General features: G+C 36.3%; 4 protein-coding genes across 6 annotated transcripts; 2 read left to right on the top strand and 2 right to left on the bottom strand.

Moving 5' to 3' along the window:
* Positions 1-3735: 3735 nt before the first annotated feature.
* On the top strand, positions 3736-5886 carry LOC112044282 (mediator of RNA polymerase II transcription subunit 27). Its single transcript, XM_024080082.2, has one exon. It carries the CDS (start codon positions 3852-3854, stop codon positions 4749-4751), a length of 900 nt encoding a protein of 299 aa, XP_023935850.1. The 5' UTR covers positions 3736-3851; the 3' UTR covers positions 4752-5886.
* LOC112044280 (RCC1-like G exchanging factor-like protein) lies at positions 5875-10919 on the bottom strand. 3 transcript variants are annotated; one of them, XM_024080079.2, is made up of 7 exons: positions 10668-10919; positions 9905-10083; positions 9420-9611; positions 8555-8757; positions 7402-7574; positions 6621-6785; positions 5875-6273 (listed from the first exon to the last, which is right to left on the bottom strand). In XM_024080079.2, the coding sequence occupies exons 1-7, from the start codon at positions 10777-10779 to the stop codon at positions 5936-5938; spliced, it is 1362 nt and encodes a 453-aa protein (XP_023935847.2). In that variant the 5' UTR covers positions 10780-10919; the 3' UTR covers positions 5875-5935. The 3 variants fall into 3 exon arrangements, with proteins under 3 accessions (XP_023935847.2, XP_052738159.1, XP_052738162.1); XM_052882199.1 differs by having other exon boundaries at positions 10799-10905; XM_052882202.1 differs by having other exon boundaries at positions 10732-10883.
* Positions 10920-12294: 1375 nt separating this feature from the next.
* Positions 12295-16795, bottom strand: LOC112044279 (centromere/kinetochore protein zw10 homolog). The gene is made up of 5 exons (XM_024080076.2): positions 15074-16795; positions 14198-14404; positions 13819-13948; positions 13093-13234; positions 12295-12589 (listed from the first exon to the last, which is right to left on the bottom strand). The coding sequence occupies exons 1-5, from the start codon at positions 16644-16646 to the stop codon at positions 12374-12376; spliced, it is 2268 nt and encodes a 755-aa protein (XP_023935844.2). The 5' UTR covers positions 16647-16795; the 3' UTR covers positions 12295-12373.
* Positions 16796-17729: 934 nt separating this feature from the next.
* On the top strand, positions 17730-20214 carry LOC112044281 (translocon-associated protein subunit beta). The gene is made up of 3 exons (XM_024080080.2): positions 17730-17888; positions 18030-18417; positions 19526-20214. The coding sequence occupies exons 2-3, from the start codon at positions 18046-18048 to the stop codon at positions 19724-19726; spliced, it is 573 nt and encodes a 190-aa protein (XP_023935848.1). The 5' UTR covers positions 17730-17888; positions 18030-18045; the 3' UTR covers positions 19727-20214.
* The last annotated feature ends 1029 nt before the right edge of the window (positions 20215-21243 follow it).

Here is a 21243-nt window from a genome sequence, read left to right on the forward strand (position 1 = left end):
TTCATTGTGAATTTGTGAACGTAATTTACATGTTTTGCAACATTAATTGTTATGTCTTCATCTAGTGAGAATGGTGACCCTAATTTGGAGATGGATCAAAAAAGACTTACAAATTAAACACCTACTTACTAAAAATTTAATAAGTGGAGAAAAGAACAACAAGTGCATTCATACTTACAACTTATGCATGGTGTTTTTTAAACAATTATCTAACATGTTTACCCCTCATATTCATTATTCAACTTCACTGTAGTTGGAAATTAAGTTACCGGGTAAAAGCATTTCCCCGAAACATCCAAAGTTGTAGCATTTTGTACCTACATTTTAATTTTCAAATAAAATATATCATTGAATACTGTACTAAACTATTTTATTTTCTCGCAATCGTAGTGAAAAGCAGAGTGTAACACGTGGGGCTAAACCCATTATAAACTCGGTTTCTATTTAGGCGGCCCTCGCCTTCGTCTCGGGCCCTAAAAATACCTCGTATATAATGGGTGTTTTTAGCCCCTTGTATAACAATCTACTATTTTATCTTTCACATAAATTACTAATATTTATTTTTCAGTTGTACAGTACTAACTTGGTACTTCATAAGATTACGATTTAGTCTACTTATGTGAATAGTTAGTAATATAACTTTTACTTGAACTTGTAATATAATATTATTATCACCTATTATAACTAAGATACGAGTAATGTCCAATAACTTAATTTTAGTCTTTGACTAACTATTATTTACCTATTGTTCATGTGATCTTCCATGTAGCACTTACGACTAACACTATTACAATTTTAAATAATTACTAATAACAATATCTACTGTGTATCCTTAATATTTAGTATATGAATGGCGACGCTATTTAACTTCGCCTCTGCATTAGGTTTATTTACTGCTTTGGTTTACAGTTTTATTTGAACTCCCGCGAGCCCACTCTGCGTGCTTGCTTTTTTACTTGGAAAATATTAATCCGTTTTTCAATTAATGCTTTAACTTTTTTACCTTTGTTGAGTACGTATAAATAGTAAAATTACAGTATATGAAAATGTATTCCGGTTTTTATACTTTTTTGGTTTGTAGTAACTAGTAGATCGTAAACCTAGATATGTGGTACATAGCACCAACCAATGATGTTAGAAGAAAAATGAGTTATAGATAGGCTATAAGCGGACAGCAAGTGGCACGTTCAAACTATGCTAATTAGCAAACCTGAGGTCAGTCGCCGCACTGTCATCGCGCTGTTGACAACGCTGCTGAAATGATTTTTGCGTGCCTTTTGTAACCGTGGAATGTGGTTTATGTAACCTATCTACTTTTTTCTTCTAATATCATTGGCACCAACGATATATTATACTATAGATATGATACTTGCCTACAAAATCACCGCTAAAAAGTGATCAGAATTCAGCTACTCCACTGAGCGCACACTACAAATTTTGTTGCTTACTTTTAGACCCAATTTAACGCTGCACCGTTGAACGTTAATATTATATTTTAAAAAAAAATTGTCCTTTCCTTTAATATGACCCTGGAATATTCCCTTAACTGCCAATGAAAGAAAAGAAACTACTTTTTTTCTATTCTTTACAAGTTAGCCCTTTACTACAATCTCACCTGATGGTAAGTGATGATGCAGTCTAAGATGGAAGGAAGCGGGCTAACTTGTTAGGAGGAGGATGGAAATCCACACCCCTTTCGGTTTCTACACGGCATCGTACCGGAACGCTAAACCGCTAGGCGGTACGTCTTTGCCGGTAGGATGGTAACTAGCCACGGCCGAAGATCTCAATCTGCCCAGCCGGGGATCGAACCCAGGACCTCCGTTTTGTAAATGCACCGCGCATACCACTGCACCACGGAGGCCGTCAAAACTTACTGTATTAGGAGTATGTACCTACGACAATAGACCGACGGGCAGGAATCGAACCTATGCCCTCTTGGCAAAGTCTGAACTATTAACCGCGATTGAGGTCGTCCACGGATAATCTTGTGATGTTTGTTTTTACATGATAATAATATCTAGAAACCCATTTATCCACATTATCACACAGGGTTATTCATACACATTTTGCTTACTAAGCCAATGCATAGCATTCAAAATACAAATTCAAGATACCCCTAACTCCGGCTATACAATGAAGCTAGTACAGACTACAGTAATACTTCATGCGTCCATTGTTCTACAAGCCGATTCGAGCCGATTCGGGCCCATATTAATGATTCATTCCCTCTACTTATAGCGATGATTGCGGCCCGACGGATAGGGTAACCATAAATGTGGAAACTTTGCCGTAGTGGTGGAAAATTAACAGCTCTCCACCTAACCTCTTCTGGTTTCTACATACTTCTATCTACAACTGAGCAAATGCGAAAGCAAAAAGTTTTTAAGCATTGATTATGTAAGGAGATTTCTCATATTGGCGGAGAGTTGAGAGATAGAGACGAATTTGAAACTCAGTGGAGTAAAATTTAAAACATCATTTATTTTGACGGCCTCCGTAGCGCAGTGGAATGCGCGGTGGATTTTTAAGACGGAAGACTTAAAAAGTTACCACCAAGGCTAGTTACCACCCTACCATCAAAGATGTAACGCCAAGCAATTTTGCGGTCCGGTGCTATGTCGTGTAAAAACCTAAAACCTATAGGTTCCTGAGTCAGCCCGCTTCCATCTTAGATTGCGCCATCAATTACCATCAGGTGAGTCAAGAAGTAACTTGTAAAAAACAAAAAAAAATCATAACAGAATAGCACTACGCTACTGGCTCTAAATTTTTTTAAAGGATTGAAGGACCTACGTAAGTCAAGTAAAGTCGTCAATAACTAAAAATAATATTAAATGTTCTAGTCCAATATATCAAACTTCGACCACTTCGCCATCATCATCACAGTGAGCCTATTTTAACGCAGCTGCAATGCGGGTTGTTGGATTAATAATAATTAACTGTTTCTATCGTCCTATTATATGTAATTGCAATAGTAAATAGGGAAACGTATTTCAGTAATGGTCACTCTACTTGCAGAATATTTCCCGAAACTAAAGACCCACCTTAATAATTTGGAAACTATCGCACCTTCCGATCTCTATTGTGGTCAGAATGGCTTATCAAACTAATCTGCGATGTTAGCGGCTCCTTATCTATTTTAGGTTCAAGCCATTGAATAGACGCCCTTTAGTAAATAGAGTATAACGATTCATCTAATCTTACTCCTACTAAAACTTTTGCTTGGAACAAAATTGGGTTACGGTAGATATAAATTATGAAAGACCTGCCTATGAATATGTACCCCTACCCTACCTTTGTTGCAAAATGTACGTGTATTATATTTTTAATTTTAGTAATTTATTTAGGTGAACTAAGGCCTAGTTCGGACTACTTTAGTATTTTAGTCGAGTACGAACAATTTTTGGATTTACCGCCCAAAATTGTTTGTACTCGAATAAAATACTAAAGTAGTCAGAACTAGGCTTAAGTCTGGACAACCAATCGGCGACCAAACAGTTTTTTTTTATTTTAGGTAACCGAAAAGACCATTTATCGATATCGAGGTGTTTTTATTTAGTACCCCCTTACCCCTTTGTATTATGCAATCGTCAACATTGTGCAATATTGAACGTTTTAGTGCCACAAAAAACATGTACAAACCTAAGTGCGCGATAAGCATAGTGACTATTTTGAACGCATCCTTAACAGAAATGACATTGCCAAATTCAAATTCAATATGTCAATGTCAAATGTCGTTTGTGGTGTGGTGGTGGCTGTGGTACAATTTTTGTTTGTTTTCATAATTGATTAAGGATTGCGTATCACTTGCGCATTTCTGAAGTTAAAATAATAAAAAATCCTTAAAAATGAGTCAAACTATAAACGTGGAACAGTTAAACTCCGCGCTTACTTCTCTCAGAACTCTTCGCTCAAGTGTCAGTCATGTGTTTGAAACCTTATCAAATGGCCTCCGCGCCGACCACGGCGAAGATGGCAAAGATAAGTTCCTCCTCGAACTGCAGGAACTACTCAACAATGTGAACATCAATTTGAGAGACTTAGAACAAACAGTGAACGGCCTACCAATACCCACAGCGCCATTTAATCTAGGCAATACGACGTTTTTGAGTCAAGAGACTACGCAGGATCGACAGGCTCTGTACACTCAACTGGTGAACAGTTACAAATGGACGGACAAAATACACGAATACTGCTCCTTCGCAAACACATTACTGAGCCAGAATTCACTGAAAAGGTCTTACATAAACTCGGGGAGTACTAAACGCCGCGGCAAGCTGCAGAGTAACCACAATGTAGCACCTCATCAGGTAGACAATGTCATAAACAACATAGACCGGTCGTACGGAGCTATGAAAATCACTATATCCCGCCCTTTCGCTAGCAATGCTGTTGTACAAATTAATTTGAGCCACGTTTTAAAAGCAGTTGTTGCATTTAAAGGCTTACTTATGGAGTGGGTTATGGTCAAAGGCTGCGGCGAGACGTTGGACTTGTGGACAGAATCTCGGCATCACGTTTTCCGGAAGGTGACAGAAAATGCTCATGCCGCAATGCTGCATTTTTATTCACCAACATTACCAGAGTTAGCAGTCAGATCATTTATGACATGGTTGCACAGCTATGTCAGTCTTTTCAATGATGTGTGTAAGAGGTGTGGCTGTCATTTACATCATACGTCAATGCTGCCACCCGCTTGGCGTGACTTCCGCACCCTGGAACCATTTCACGACGAGTGCAAGCAATAGTTAATGTGGTATTGAATGGGAAAGCTTGGAACGCCGGTCACATTGCTTGTGTTGCAGCTTTCTCCTTCAATATAAAAAGTGTTTATATTGACAGTTTGTGTAATTTAAGTGTAAAAGTTATATTATGTGTGAAGCAGTTTATATATTGAACTAGCAGTAGCTTGTGAAATTTTCATATGAACCCTGACTTCATAGAACAAAAAATATTCTAATGATCTTTCCCCCATTTTCCAGAAGTTTCTTAAATCCCTTGGAGTTTATCTCAACTTCCATGATTAATTTTAGGATGTTTCAGTAGTTTAACCTGGTTGACTGAACATGTTAGTCAATGATCCTTTTATAATAATATATTATATAGATAAGTAGTTCTTAAGTTATGCAAAATGTGTAATAATAATACACATATTATAATATATCATCATTTATAATCATGTGATTTGTAAATAGCAATTTAATTTTTTGTAGTGGGCTAAATGATATAGTCTTTGAAGATGAATTTTCATGTAGTTATCATGAGAGGTCCACAGATTCAATATCTATAATGTTGCACTGTTATTATACCTGTAACAACCCTATTACACAGACGATCAGTCATTCGTTCAGCTCACGGAAGATCGTTAAAACTTGGCAATTAGTTGCTCTCTGCTCAGTATTGGTAACAACTTGCAGGCTCTACAGGTTGCTGGTTAAAAAATTATTACTGTTTTTTGTTAATTAAGATGTATAATACACTACAGAGGTGATCATTGTATATCTGTTGTAGACTATTCTAAAGATCAGGTGATAGTTTTAAGCTGTTCTACAAGCATATACAATACATATATAAATTGAGATATCTATAATGACAAGTAAAATAATTTATTCACCGTATTTTGAGTTTTGTACATTAAAATTTTTCCTGTTACATGATTAATCATAATCTAAGTTTCTTTTTTATCTATATGACTAGGACTTTTTTTTCAATCTGTTAATTGAATATTTAATCACCTCACACAGATTATGTCAGTATTGGAGATACTTTGCCAGAGGTGCTGCATTCCTTAAGTTCAAATAGATTTCCATATGCACTTGTATAAAAGTACTATGTAATAATTTATAAGACTTTGTGTAAAATAAAACTAAATTTATATTTGTGCTACCTTTTTTTTATTTCATATAACATTACTTAAATTTTAAATAAATAACTATGTAAAAGGTTTACACATAGCAACAGTGTGGTCTACACTGCAATGCACAGACAACACGTGAGCACCAATGCTGATTTTCAATGGAAAATGTTGATCTTTATCATGACCTAACCCTAAACAGCCATGCCTGTTCCGCCCCCACATGTATAGGTCTCCCTTATCTGTGATGGCGGCCAAATGACCAATGCCGCAGGCAACTTTAGTTATCATGGAATCTGGGTTGAATTCATTTCTTCCAAACAAAGGTGCTGGTATTTGTTTTGGTCTTGTTGAGTGTTGGACGTTTGGACCTAGTCCCAATAGTCCAAAGCCCCATACAAACACATCTCCTTGCTCTGTAATGAAAAAAACATGATTTTTTATTCTCTACAAGTTAGCCCTTCACTACAATCTCACCTGATGGTGGTGGTGATGATAAAATGTTATCATCACTTACCATCATAATAGTGATGGCAAAAGTTAGAAGCGGGCTAACTTGTTAAGAGGAGAATGAAATCCACACTCGTTTCGGTTTCTACACAACATCATAAATAAATCGCTTGGCGGTATAAATAATAATAAATAAATCCGACAAGTGCAAATTGGACCCATCTACCAAGGGTTCTGTACTTCCAATTGGATTGAATTGCACATTCCATTTTATCCGTTTCAAGTATGGAGCCCTTAAATGAATATATCTCACCATTACAAATAAGACAGAAAGATCCTCCGGCTGCTACGTCTACAATCTTCCCCAAGCCTTTGGTGAAGTTGACCAGTGCATACGACATGTTGACCTGCTGCTGGTTATTTGACATCGGCACCTGGCCGTACTCTGAATTGCCCCAGCCAAACAGTTCTCCCTTATCTGAAATTATTGTTAAGAATTGTAAGGGACCATAATTTCCTATCCTATTTCCAGTAAAAATAATGGATTTCTTCATGTATGAATTTGTCATTAGACAGTTAAAACTTTTATTCTAATAAATATCCAAAGAAATGGAGAATGTAATTTGTCACATGATAGCACAATATCAAATGTTAAAAAAGATAAATTCATACTGTTACATGCAAATTCAAAATGTAACTTGTCATCTATACTTATAATAAATCTGTAGAGATGTCAATTCTGTACATGAATATATCTCCAAAACAACTATTAGGGGTGATTGATACTGATGCCAAAAATGCAATCACTAAAATTTTCGTCTGTCTGTCAGTCTGTATGTTCATTATAGAAACAAAAACTATTCAACGGATTTTAACGAAACTTGGTACAATTTATTCTTCATGCTCCTGGGCAGGTTACAGTATACTTTTCATCATGCTACATTCAATAGGAGCAGAGCAGTGAAGGGAAATGTTGGGAAAACTGGAGAAGTTACTCCATTTTTACAGCGATACCTACTACTGTAAGGGCTTGATTATAGATCTAAGGACGGACGAAGACGCGGGCGTCCTCTGGTAATACACAAAACAACTACCGTTTAGAGCCAGCACACAGTCAGCGGTGGAGGCAACCTTGACAATGTTCTCACTGGTGACGTCACCCTTGACCAAAGCCGGGTGGCCCTGGTTGTTGTACGTGCCGAGACCGGTCTGTCCGTCCGCGCCCCAGCCGCAGGCGTACACCCGACCGCCCTCTGTGATGAAAAGACTGCAACATTTTACTGTTTTGTAACATCATAGACCAAATAGCAATATTTTCGTAATGTTGTGTGTTCTGTGAGAGATTCCCAAAAAATATAATATGGGGACTCCCCATATTATATTTTTTTGTCATGTCATGTATGGTCATTTTGGTCATGACTCTCAATACTCCCCAATGGGGAGTATTGACATGTGAAGGAGCTCTAACTCAGAACCCGGTTCACAGATACTGGGCTCTGCTCGGGGCTATTTCTGCACGTGCAACTGCATCCATGGAGTGCTTATACAAGTTATTATAAGTCAAAGTTCATTTATTTCGATTAGGCTTAGTTTACAAGCACTTTTAATAATAATTGGTCGAAAACTTAAAATTAAAGTTACGAGGGTTTCAAAGGGCGCCTTGGTCCGAGGAGAGCTATGCATATATACCACAACCAACTATAATAAACAATTTATCGTAACTATTCCCTCTCAGACTATTACTTACTTACTTATTACTCAGACGAGACTCGTGCTCAACAGTGAGCTGAATATGGGTTAACAATAGCTATAACGATAATGAATGGAATGAAATAGAATAGAATAAAAAACCCAAACCTCGTTTTGATTTGAATTTTAAATTTTTTTAAATCACATTATATTTCGTAACTGTTTTCATGATTTATACACAATCTTGTTAAATAATTGCAAAAGCTCGAAAAATAACCGCTTGGTGTATAAAGCTGAAATTTGGCAGGGAGGTAGTTTATAGTTAGTAGGTATCCACTAGGAACATATGTTGCGATAGGGCTGGATTAAAGAGGACCTAATAAAAGTCAAAAATTGACTGTTTGAAATGAAAAATTTTCTATTTATGTATCGGCCCCTCCTATGACACTCGCACAGCAAGACATAGAGAAAGATTTATGAGTACATACAACCCTACTTTAAAAGTTTTTACTTTTTGAAAGAATTACTTTATTAAGGGTGAAAATAAATTACAGTTACCTATGATCTTGTCCACAGCAAACATCAATAATTTTCTCTTTCCCCAGACTCTTGATATTATGTGAAGCCATGCTACCTCTATACTCCTCATTTGGGTTTATTTTCCTCCCGCACTGACCATATGCGTTATTACCAACTGAGTAAACACCTTCATTGTCCGTCTGAATGAGGGTATGAGCTCTGCCGGCCGCTAGGCCTGTAATCTGTAAATTAAGTCATTTGACCTTAATGCATACAGTCAAGCCTTTTGTGCACAAAGAACATGTTTCCTTAATGTAATGTAACCAAACTACAAAGACTATAGTATGCTAAATTGTGTTGTAAAATTATAAGAGATCTAGAGGATGCCACAACTTCTTCATTGTTGAAAGATTTTTCAAACTTTCATCTCCTAATATTTATATGAAGTGATGAAAGTTTTTAAAAAGGTCCTATCACCCACTCATTATTACATTATGTCACAGGAGCCATCTGCTTAAATTAACATGCTAATTGGTTTCCAGGCTGATGGTCAATTCACTCAATATTTGACACTTGACATATTGAAAAAAATTTCGGGTAGCAAGCCCAATATAGATGACTGACCAAGAGATAGCGATTCAATTTAAATAAATGGTTACAACATTTATAACATAGCCAACTGGGCAAACATTGTTTTGCCTTATAAATTTTTGGGTGAACACCCTTATCACTTTGGGGTGTGAAAATAGATAACAGCCTATTCTTAGATTGACTAGCATATACATATAAAACTTCATCAAAATTAATCAAGCTATTTCAGAGTATGGCAACTAACATTTTAACATGAGTTTTATACATAAGGTTAACATAACATCTCTTGGTTACCTATATACAAAAACAGTACCTTGGTTTCCAAAGAAGTATAAGGTATATAAATAGGTGCAGGGCTAAGGAGCATTTCCAGCGGATGTCCAATCCTAGGGGCATGGTAGCCTATCTGTGAGTCAGTGTTGATGCCTGTGCCAAACACTTTGTGCTGTTCTGTTGTTTTTACAGCTGCTACTGTGAAGCCATAACCACAGGCAATCTTCAACACCTGTAACACAAAAGGTAAATTTAGTTAACCTAACATGATGATCAAATGGTTTTTCTCAACTTTTTGCATATACCGATAAATTCATTAAAAGCATCTTGAATGTGGTGCAACTCAGAATTTTTACTCCTACCTGCCAAAACTATTTTCAATGTGATTATTTGTTTTGAAATTACTTTAATGATTCAAGATGAATATATAATACGTAGATTGTAAAAACGTAAAAAAAGATTGTAAAGTCCATGAAGATTTTATATAAACTAAACTGTTGGTAGTTTGATTTACTTTACACTTACATCAAATCTTTCACAAAAACTGGATCTCATAGGATGCCAAACCAAATTAAAGTTGTTCTTGTAAGCCTTCTTGCCTGACTTCTTGTACCTTGGCATGTGTATTCCGAGCGCACCTGTCTCGGCTAGTCCCCATACATACACTCTTCTGTCTGAGCTTTTGCTAACTGGGTACTGAAATACTGGAAAATTGACAAACAAAGTTGATTGTATTAACAGCAGACATTGATAAATTATCACTATTTATTCCACAGCAGCATATATTACACAGAATGGCACCTATGCATATATATTAGCTAACAGATACGTTCCTGTAGGAATATGGGGATAAAATATAGCTCGTAGCACTCGGGGATAGTGTAGCTTCCCAACAGTGAAAGAATTTGTCAACTTGGTTAAGTAGTACCAGAGCCTATTCAAAACTTTACAATCAAATCTATCCTCTTTATAAGATTAGTATAAAATTATAGATAAGCCTGAATAGATTCTTCACTCAGAGGAAGTGGTTTAATCCCCGCTCACTGAACACTGAACTGACATACCCACTCCTAAAACAGACTTTACTGACTAATTGAAGGCAATATGAATATTTGATATAATTATGTAAAAAACATGTATAATAAAATGTAATACGGAGGCTTGGTTATTTAATAGAAAAGTTTATAGGTTACTTTCTAATCCACCATTTATTTACAGTATGTATTATAAGCCTAAAATTATTTATGAATATTTCATGTGGTTGAATATTACATATTATTTATATTACTTGGAAGCTGTTCTTCTTCATTGGGATCGTGTATTTTCTTCTTTGTTGTGACAAAACGACTTACGACTATAGCAGGACTTCTTTGGCTGATAAACAATTTTAACTTATTCATTTTTGTATTTTTGTTTTACCTCGAAAATACATGGAAATAACGAATAACTAATAAATTAATAACTGAAATTTAATTTTAAACCGGGAACTTCACGTTCACAAAATAAAACCATTGATTTGTTTTGTTGACAAATGACAATGACATATAATGATTTGACAATCACAGATTAGTAATTGCTAAATTCTAAATCTAAAATAAAACATGATCACGGAGAGCTAGTTCTCATCTAGACAGAGAAGCAAAAGAGAAAAGTACAACTAGCGGCGTCAAAGTCTAGCACTGCAACGAATAGCAACGAATAACGATACGCGGATATTCCTGCGTATCGGTTTTGTCCAATGACTAAAGATATACTGTACCGAGACCGAGAACTACGCGGGTGAAATCGTCTTCTACGATTTCACCCGCGTAGTTCTCGGTCCCGTGGGAAAACAGGGATAAAACGTAGCCTATGACACTCGCAAATAACGAGGCCTTCTATTGGTAAAAGAATGTTTAATATCGGTTCAGTAGATTCAGATATTACCTCCTACAAGCTCACACCTTTCACACTTTTACCCTATAAAACGAAAAAAAGGTTCTGTCGCACACATACTGAAACACGCATACACTGGAAGTGCGCGGGGGCGCGGGGTGGGTATGACTGCGGGGGGACAAAATATTGATTTACAACAGAGGTCTTGGGTTCGAACCACGGCTGGGCCGATTGAGGTTTTCTTAATTGGTCTAAGTCCGGTTGGTGGGAGGCTTCCGTCGTGGCTAATTATCACCCTACCGGCAAAGAAAGTTCCGGTACGATGTCGTGTAGAAACCGAAAGGAGTGTGGATTTTCATCCTCCTCTTAACAAGTTAGCCCGCTACCATCTTAGATTGCTTCATCACTTACCAATTCTTCTGATTTATACGTAATCAGCCTGCAGATGAGATTGTAGTCAAGGACTAACGTGTTAAAAAATATAGCTAGAACTGGAGAGCCAAATGCCAATGCAATCACGACTGCCCTTCACTTCATCCCTCTAGCCTCCCATGATACCATACTTTTGACTTCAGCACAATAGCGGCCACCGCTAGTTTCATAGATTTTGAATACTCTGTAAAAAATTTAGATGAGGACTTCACTAAATATCGGTGATGTCGCTTAGCACTTTTTTAGGCACAACAATGATTAAAACATGATTGTTAATCTAAACGTATTGCGAATACAAAATTACAGCCTCAACATAATTTTACAGTTTATTCTAAACAATGGAGTAGATTTAGGGATGTCAAAATCGTATAATTTCAAGAATTTTAGCTACTGTACTAGCTTGGCTGTTGCAGTAGCTAAAATTCTTGAAATTATCTCAATGCGCATGTTTTTGTTTGATTTCCAACTCTCTCTTTAAAAAAATAATAATGACATTAGGTTATCTATGAGTTCACATAATCACATAATGGAAAAACAATGAGGACACTGAACATTATAATATGCAATATACATGGGCTGTTTGTTTCAGGCAAAATAAAACCACCAAAACCATTAAACACATAAATTCGGTAATATATTTGATTACCTATTAATATTACACAGACTACACATAACACTGACTTATTTTTATTTTATCTTTGAAAGTAAGCTGGCGCGAAACTGCGTGTTTTGGAACAGTGCTTTGATGAGGCTTCGGAGCTCGTCGACCTTGAAGTGAACGGCGAGAGGACCCGTGCCCTCGTTCCAGTGGTTCTCAATGTCCTTCAAGGAGCCGCTGAGAACGAAGATCAACTCTTGCAGTTTTATCCATGACTTCACGTACTTATCCACGTCTGTTGGTGTCTAAAAAAATTAATCCATCATTATCAACCCATATTCAGCTCATTGCTGACCTCGAGTCTCCTCTCAGAATGAGAGGGGTTTGGCCAATAGTCCACCACGCTGACCCAACGCGGATTGGCAGACTTCACATATGCAGAAAATTAAGAAAATTCTCTGGTATGCAGGTTTCCTCACGATGTTTTTCCTTTACCGTTTGAGACAGGTGATATTTAATTTCTTAAAATGCGCGCAACTGAAAAGTTGGAGTTGCATGCCCCGGACTGGTTTCGAACCCGTCAAGTTCCACTCAAGAAAGTCCCGTCAAGACCGGATTCGAAACTCAGTTGTTTGTGGGGCAGCATGACGGTGTCTACGCTGCCTCACAAACAATTGAGCTTGAGTCATCTCAACACAAGTAAACAATGTTAATGCCACCTGTAATCGAGGAACTTGTAACACGCAATCTCTGAGCGGCCGGACTTTATCGGAAAACTAGCCTTGAAAAATTTATGTTTATTACTCACAATAAATAGCTGTGGTGCTTTCTGAACAACAAGTGTGTACATTTCAGTGAGCTGAGTTGCCATCTCCATGGATATGTCTTCTACTGTGCACACTCTGTGTATGAGTTCATCCACAAACATATTGACTAGTGTTGCTATTAGCCTGAAATATAATGAATATAAATTATTTTTTCTTTTAAAATCGATTCTTAAGGAGTAAACTCCAATATAGTGATAGTAAATTTTCAATCTTTTAAGTGCTTTATTTAGCCGCAATTGCGGTATTTTACTTTTAAAGGAATGGTTGCTATTGCCAGTATAGAGCAGTCACATGATGTAATGCTCAGAGCATATAATATGTTCTGTTATAATAGCTAATGGTGATGCTACTACAACAGGAGCATCATATTTAAGTTTTCTGTTAACCATATTTTGTATAATAAGTAAATTTTTTCTTGAAAATAAAACAAAGCACCTTCAAATCTATATAAATAAAAATCAATGCCACTTTTTGTTGTAATTTTATAACTTAAGAACAGACTTACCTATCCAAACCAAATGTTTATGTTTTGTTCAGACTATTTAGTAAATGGTTTATGTAAAGTTTGCACAAAATCGGACAAGTGGTTCTTCATTTATCACATTTTTTTGTAACAAATGAATTCAGGGGTAGGGTAGGGGTAGGGTAAGTGTAGAGCGAAGCTTGACTGGGTCTGCTAGTTTAGAATAAAACAAAGTTTAGCTTACTTAGTAAAGACATTAGAAGGAAAGACACCAATCCACACATTCTTCAACGCTAATAGCTGCCGCAAACATTGCCTCACCGCCGCTTCAGCATTCTCATCCAGCACGTCTTTGACCACAATGCAGTTTAAATCTGTAAATAGGTTATCTGTATATTCGGCTCACTGTCGATTCGTACTCAAAAAGAAATAGTCCACTGTGCTGACCCAATGTGGTTTGGCAGACTTCATACTCAGAGAATCAAGAAAATTCTCAAGTATGCTGGTTTCCTCACCTAGTTTTTTTTGTACAGATTGTAAAAAATTGAAAATTTCTCATCCAAAACAGGTTTTTAATAAGTTCTCAGGGTAGGCAGAGCAGTTTTGAAAGGTCAGTAACTTACCAGAAGAGCGTATATTGTCAAGTATTTGTTTTCTCTGCTGCTGCATATGTATAGCGAGGTGCCGATAGCCCAGCTCCCTGATCTTCTGCACTAGGTCCAAGAAGCCGATGGCGTAATCCAACATGCGGCCTTCCATCAGATTGAGCCATTTGTCGCCCAACGTTTGCAGATTGTGCGCCAAATACATGCAGTTGTTATGAAATAGAGCTGTAAAAATATAAGAATGAGTAAATATGCATATATGCCACCCATGATAAAAGACAGGCGGACACAGCATTGAACTTAGTTCCATAACATTATGTATATCTATACTAATATTATAAAGAGGTAAAGTTTGTAAGTTTGTAAGTTTGTAATTTTGTAACAATTCTTTGAAATGGGGTAATCTTCGGAACTACTGGTCCGATTTTAAAAATTCTTTCACCAGTAGAATGCTATGTTATCGGGGAGTGCTATAGGCTATATTTTATATTTCTATCATATATAACTACTGAGTTATCGCGGGTTTTCTCTTACAGGTCGGACCGAAAAACTTACTTATACGCATGTGCTGCCTCAACCATTGCGTATAACTCAAATAAATGTATGGAGGCTTTTTGAACCATTAAAAGTTGGGGTAGGGGTAGGGTAGGGGTAGATTAGGGGTAGGGTAGGATAGGGTATGGATAGGTTACGGGTAGGGTTAGGGTAGGGGTAAGGTGGGGGGAGGGTAGGGTTAGCGTTAGCAGTAGGGTAGGAGTAAGGTAGGGGTAGGGTAGGGTAGGGTTGGGTAGGTTTACGAGCAAGGTTAGGTAGAAGTAGTGAAGTTTACATCGATTTTTACGCGGACGAAGTCGCGGGCGTCCGCTAGTAGATAATATTTTGAGTTAAACTTACCAACAAAGTGAGGGATTGTCAGCAAATAATTCTCATTATGGTATGGTACGACTGCATCATATAGTTCAAAAGTAAGTCTCGCTGTATGGTACAGTTTCTTGCTCACCACCTCCGAGCATTGCACTGCTTGCTCCATCATCACATAAACTAAATCCAAGAGCTCTTGCGCTGTGCAAGATATTAGACACCGAGGAAAATAATATAAACTATTTGGTATTGTCTTTTCAAATAAATCCAGTGCTTCTTCCATATAAACATATGCTACACCAGCAGGTTTTGCTTCTTGTGGTTCTTCTGGTATTTTCTCGAGGCCTATTGACATCGTAACATTTAAATCCTTAAGCATTATAGTCCGAGCTGTGTCTAGGAAATACTGACTCGAACTGTTAGCAAATAGTACATCTATATTCTCCATATAACTAAGTAGGGGCAATGTTTCACCCTCTGTATACAAGCCTAGTTGTTTTATAAATCGCTGAAACTCTTGTATTTCTGCAGTTACTAGATAATAAGATTGCAAGTCGCTAAGATTATTGGGTATTGTACGTATGAAACATTCGTTAACCATGAAGTTACAAAAATCAATATTGATCAGTTTGCCAAACATGCCCATTAAAGTCCTGCCATTTGTGAATTGTACTCCAAACTTAGTGTTGATAAAACTCAACAGTGTCTTCATCTTGGAAATTGTTTCTCTAAAATTGGGCCTAGAACATGGTTTGTTGTGGTTTATCGATACAGTCATCACTTCAGCAGACTCACACTCAACTGAAGATTCATTTTTAATTACAGGTAAAATAACCTCCTTCAAAATGAAAACTGCAAATTCTGCACATTTGTCAGATAGCTTTTGGCTTTTGTATAAAGCGTTTAAAATATCAAAGTAATGCCTTGTATTTTGTAATGATAAATTTAAAATAATAATTGTCTTGCGGCTATCTGATTTAGTTGTGTGAGAGATCATTTTATCCCATTCATCGTATAAATCTTGACATAGTTTATCAAAAATCAACTGATAATTGCTTTTTGTTTGAGTGTATAAGTCTAATTTTTCGAAACCTTCCACTGGCTGATTTAAATGGCATAACAGTTCACAAAGAGCATCCACTGACTGCGAGTAACTCTTTGCCTCCTTGCCTTCTTCATAAATTTTAATATAATTTCCACATTGGATCACTGAATAGACTATGAGCCAAGAGAATTTGACAGTTTCTAATTCTTTGGCAATTTTATCATGATTTTCAATGGTTTCTAGTATTTCTGCCATTGTCTCATTTTCTATTTCTGACTGGCATGCCTTCATTTCCTCAATGAGCTCCTGGCTCTCTTCACGTAAGCTTGCAGCCTCATCAAGTATAGCTGGGATTTCAAAATCTGTGTTACTCAGGAATATTTTCATGTCATTTTTTAACTTCTCTATTTCTTCTAACAGTAATGGCATTTTTTCTTTGATTGTCCATGTTTTGTTACAATCTAATATTATTTTAATTTTACTTTCAACATCATATTCTTCCATTATATTATTTTCTTTTAGTTCTGTCTTTTTTGATAGGGAGTTCTGGTTTTCTTTCATATTTTGGAGATTTGTTGTGTGAAGTTCTGCTACTGTTCCGTGAAGTGTGGTATTTGTTAGAGGTCACTGCATGCCTGAGAGTGTTGACAAGGAATCTTTTGTTTGTTTTCTGCTGAGGTGCCTTTATCCAACCGGAAGGGCCAACAATTTCTGCTCTGGCGGCTCCTTGGACAGCCTCTCGTAACAGCTCTTCAACTGCTAATCTACAAGATTAATTCAACAAAGTTTTCATTTACTATTATTTCTAGGAATTCTAAAATTGTAAAATTATGATGGATGCAAAAAAAACGCTTAGTTTTAGTAACACAGTGTTATTACAGTTTCATGACCTATTTACTATCTAATTTAGAAATAAACTTCAAACTAATATAATCTACAGTTATTTCTTAAAAAAATTATTCTCAATAGAACCCTAAAATAATCTCAGGAGGATGTTTTAAGGTGAATATCACTGTAATAAGTGACTCTTGGTGATTATTTGGTATCTTTATCCACTACATAAGCCCCAGCCGGAAATCGAATCCAGAACTTCTCGCTTCTATTATTCTCTTCAGTACAGAGGTTTCTCCAATATCTTAAAGCTACAAAATTACATTTTCTAGTAACAAACAAATTTTTACTTCTCTAGGGCTTCGTCATCTAGTGGTTCTTTAGCGGGTTCTTTGCTCACGTCTTCTTTATCTGTCATAGTTTAACTTAATTCTGCTTCTCTAATTGCCGTCCAAGTAATTAGGGAATATTTAATTAATTTAATCGAACCATCCTTATTTAATTTTTCAATACACCAATACACAAATTCACCATAAATCACACAGATAATGATAAATAAATCACAAATCACAAACCAACACAGAGCACAACCAAAAAGTTAAACGTCACGGCACGTCAAACAACATTTTATTTTCTTTAGAACTTGGAAAATTTAATATTTTGATATAAATTTCTTTGGTTTTCAGAAACGATACAGACAGTACGAACATGAACGAAAACGAGAAACGAAGAAAACTAAAAAGATTTCAAAAGATTAAATTGAAATCAGAAGAAATGAGTTTTGTTTGAACCGTCAATTTATTAATTTGAACGCATTTTTAACAGTACATTAATTTTCAGCTGGGTAAGATTTGACGCGTGGAGTGAAACGTCAGCCACGTACTTTGAAAAGTTGTCAAAAATACGGAGCATTTCACTTCTCTCGGCACCTTCTATTTTGTAAAAATACTTCATTTACTGATTTAGCGTAAGGTAATAAATTAACTCTTCTTTCTCTATGTTTTTTCGGAGATATTCAGTATTAATTACAACGAAAAAAGTTCGTTTTCATTCAAATATCAGTCAATACTCAAATCTGTTTCTCGTGCTAACAAATTACTTTTAAATTTTCAGTGTTTTCTGAAGTACAATGGCATCTAAACTGCTGGCACTGGTACTCATCATAGCTGCTGCGGTTGCAGCAGACGAGGAGCCCGCTGTCGCGAGGCTATTAGTTCTAAAACAAGTGTTAAACACATACTTAGTAGAGAACATGGATATCCTGATTAAATACACGTTATTTAACGTTGGAACGGCGCCTGCGGTGGATGTGAAGCTTGTGGACAACGGTTTCCACCCGGATGTGTTCACTGTAGTAGGCGGACAGCTGTCTGCGGAAATCGACAGGATACCTCCACAAACCAATGTGTCCCACGTAGTCACCGTCAGATCGAACAGATACGGCTACTTCAACTTCACGGCGGCCGAAGTCACTTACAAACCCACTGAAGATGCTGTTGAGGTGAGGAATCATACATTTTTGAAAAATATAAAATTTTGCGAAGAGATATGAGTAGGTACAAGCTGTGATCGCCCAGTGGATAAAAACTCTGCCTCAGATTGTAGGTGTAGGTTCGAATCTGGTCCAGGGCATCCACCACCAACTTTGAGTTGTGTGCATTTTTTAGAAATTAAATATCACATGTCTCAAATGTGTCTATAAAACATTGTGAGGATATCTGCATACCTGAGAATTTTCTTGATTGTCTGCATGTGTAAACTCTGCCAATCTACATTAAGAGTAAGCTTGGGGGACTATTTTGCCTAACCCCTCTTATTCTGAGAGGAGACTTGAGTTTAGCAGTGAGCCAAATATGGGTTGATGATGATAAATAAGGAGATAAAAATTATCTATGAGAAGTTGTAGTGGACTGTCTTCTAAATCTTAAGTTAAGTTTTCTTAGTATTAATATTGTGTCATTGGAGGATTACTTCTGAAAACACTGTACATATTTGATAATTTCTCTTATCTTTTCAATGGTAAATAAATTCAGAGGAACAAAATTTATACAGTGTTGTGTGTCAGTCAGTCTTTACCATGGAGTTATTGAGAATTTTGTGTGAACTTTTAACATTTACATGGTTATGACCTTGAATGTCTATCCATTGTTTTCCTGATTCTTAGTGAGCATTTTTAAATATGAGTTGGTAAATGGGTTTTTCTACTTACCGTTGTAAGATGGGGGTGACCTAAGATGAGCACCACTATATCTACATATTTAGGAAAGCGAAAGACAAATATCAACCAATAGCAGAAAAATCACAAATTGTTGTGACTGGATGAAAGAGTGATGATTTAAATTCTGCCGCTTTTGTTCAAAATTTCTCTGTCCTTGAGATATGTTGTGGTGTGCATTTTAGGCCTGCTGGTGTACTTGTAACAAAGCTAAAGCTGACCTTATTAAATAAAAAAGTCATAGTTGATATAAGCCCTAGATCTGCCTCTACTGGAGACATATTTACTTTTTTTTTGTGTTCAATTACATCATATCAGTGATCAGTCACTGAACTATAAACTGAATTTTTCATAGCATTGATATAAAATACATTATTTTTTTTTTAAATTTCAGGTACAATATGCTATCAGCAGTTCCCCAGGTGAAGGCACCATTGTAGCATTCAAAGATTTTGACCGCAAGTTCTCATCCCACATTCTGGACTGGGCTGCTTTCGCTGTCATGACCCTTCCGTCCCTCGCGATACCCTTCGGCCTCTGGTACTCATCGAAGAGCAAATATGAAAGGCTATCAAAACCCAAAAAGACTCATTAGATTTAGGTGATACGTTAGTTTTAAATATACTATTATTATTGTTAATGTTTTTTCTATTTCAACTGTCTTTTATTACTTTTGATTTTAGGGTTGCCCAATACATTTATTGCAAAATATTTTTAAAAATACAGTAAATAACTATATTCCATTAAGCCTGATAGTAATAAAAATATAAATAAAAGAATAGAAATGACTGTGGAATATACATTGTAAAGGATTCTTGTAGATTTTTATTATAGAAACCACCAGTGCATTATATTATGTGCAGTACTCAAAAACAAGCTTATTTTTTTTTATGCTGTGTATCACAAATTATTGAATGGTCATCTATTGAATATAAATAATAAAAGAACATTGAATATGATTGATCAAAGAACATTAACAATAATAATTTATTTCTTATTGTTTCATTAGTTAGCTCATTCACATCATTAATTTGTTAATTTCTACCTAATTTATAAAAGAACAATAAATGTTTTTCTAATTTACTTTTATAGTTTAAATTAAGATCTCTTCAAAGAAAAGGTTAATTGTAAGCCAATGTTTGGTGTGTCAAGGATGAATTAAGTGTCCTTTTAAAATAAACAATTACCGTTTTATGTAGTTATTTGGATTTTTAAATATGTATACGTAAGAGTACAAGGTAATAAATTATGGACCATTATTAATAATAATAAATATACTTAAACAATACACATCACTATCTAGCCCCAAAGTAAGCATACAGAGTAGCTTGTGTTATGGGTGCTAAGATAGTCAATATTATAATATTCATCATCTCCTTACCCTTATCCCACTTAAGTGGGGTCGGAAAAATATGTCAATCTTTTCCATTCGTTTCTATTACTCGTCAACTCATCATCCACTCCTTTTACACACATGTCCTCTTTCACACAATCCAACCATCTCTTCTTTGGCCTTCCTCTCCTCTTATGACCTTCCACTTGCACATTCAACATTTTTCTAGTAATATGACTTTCCTCTCTACGCATTACATGTCCATACCAAGCTAACCTTCTACTCCTCAATTTTTCTGTCACTGGCGCCACCTTCAGACTTCCTCTTATATACTCATTCCTTATTTTATCTATTCTTGTCACACCACACATCAATCTCAACATACGCATTTCGTTCACATGCATTCTTTTACTATCCATCCCTTTCACCGCCCAACATTCTGATCCATGCAGCACGACAGGTCTTACAACCGTTTTGTATATTTTACCCTTAAGTCTAAGAGGCATTCGCGGGTCACATAGTACACCTGAGACCTCATTTCATCCATCCCGCATTCATTCTACTTTTTACATCTCGGTCCACATTGCCATCGTTTTGAAAAAGCGACCCGAGGTACCGAAAATCGGAGCAAGCTGGTAGGGTTACATCATTTAAGGCAATTTTGGAAGATTGAGATGTACCGCCAAAGTCCAAGAATAAGTATTCAGTTTTCGTTTGACTGATTCGTAGACCAACACTTTCCAATTTCTCCTGCCATTTTCCCAGTCTGCTCTGTACCT

Source organism: Bicyclus anynana, chromosome 1 (genome assembly GCF_947172395.1).
Source record: "Bicyclus anynana chromosome 1, ilBicAnyn1.1, whole genome shotgun sequence".
Taxonomy (NCBI): Eukaryota; Metazoa; Arthropoda; class Insecta; order Lepidoptera; family Nymphalidae; genus Bicyclus; species Bicyclus anynana.

Coding starts and splice junctions, on each gene's coding strand:
- LOC112044280 (XM_024080079.2), bottom strand. CDS start 10,779: ATGAATAAGTTAAAATTGTTTATCAGCCAAAGAAGTCCTGCTATAGTC. Junction 8,758..9,419: donor ATACTTCTTTGGAAACCAAG/GTACTGTTTTTG, acceptor CTTAATTTACAG/ATTACAGGCCTAGCGGCCGG. Junction 6,786..7,401: donor CTGTGTGCTGGCTCTAAACG/GTAGTTGTTTTG, acceptor CAATAATTTCAG/ATAAGGGAGAACTGTTTGGC.
- LOC112044281 (XM_024080080.2), top strand. CDS start 18,046: ATGGCATCTAAACTGCTGGCACTGGTACTCATCATAGCTGCTGCGGTT. Junction 18,418..19,525: donor CCACTGAAGATGCTGTTGAG/GTGAGGAATCAT, acceptor TTTAAATTTCAG/GTACAATATGCTATCAGCAG.
- LOC112044282 (XM_024080082.2), top strand. CDS start 3,852: ATGAGTCAAACTATAAACGTGGAACAGTTAAACTCCGCGCTTACTTCT.
- LOC112044279 (XM_024080076.2), bottom strand. CDS start 16,646: ATGAAAGAAAACCAGAACTCCCTATCAAAAAAGACAGAACTAAAAGAA. Junction 14,405..15,073: donor GACAATCCCTCACTTTGTTG/GTAAGTTTAACT, acceptor ATATTTTTACAG/CTCTATTTCATAACAACTGC. Junction 13,235..13,818: donor CCTTCTAATGTCTTTACTAA/GTAAGCTAAACT, acceptor ATTATATTTCAG/GCTAATAGCAACACTAGTCA.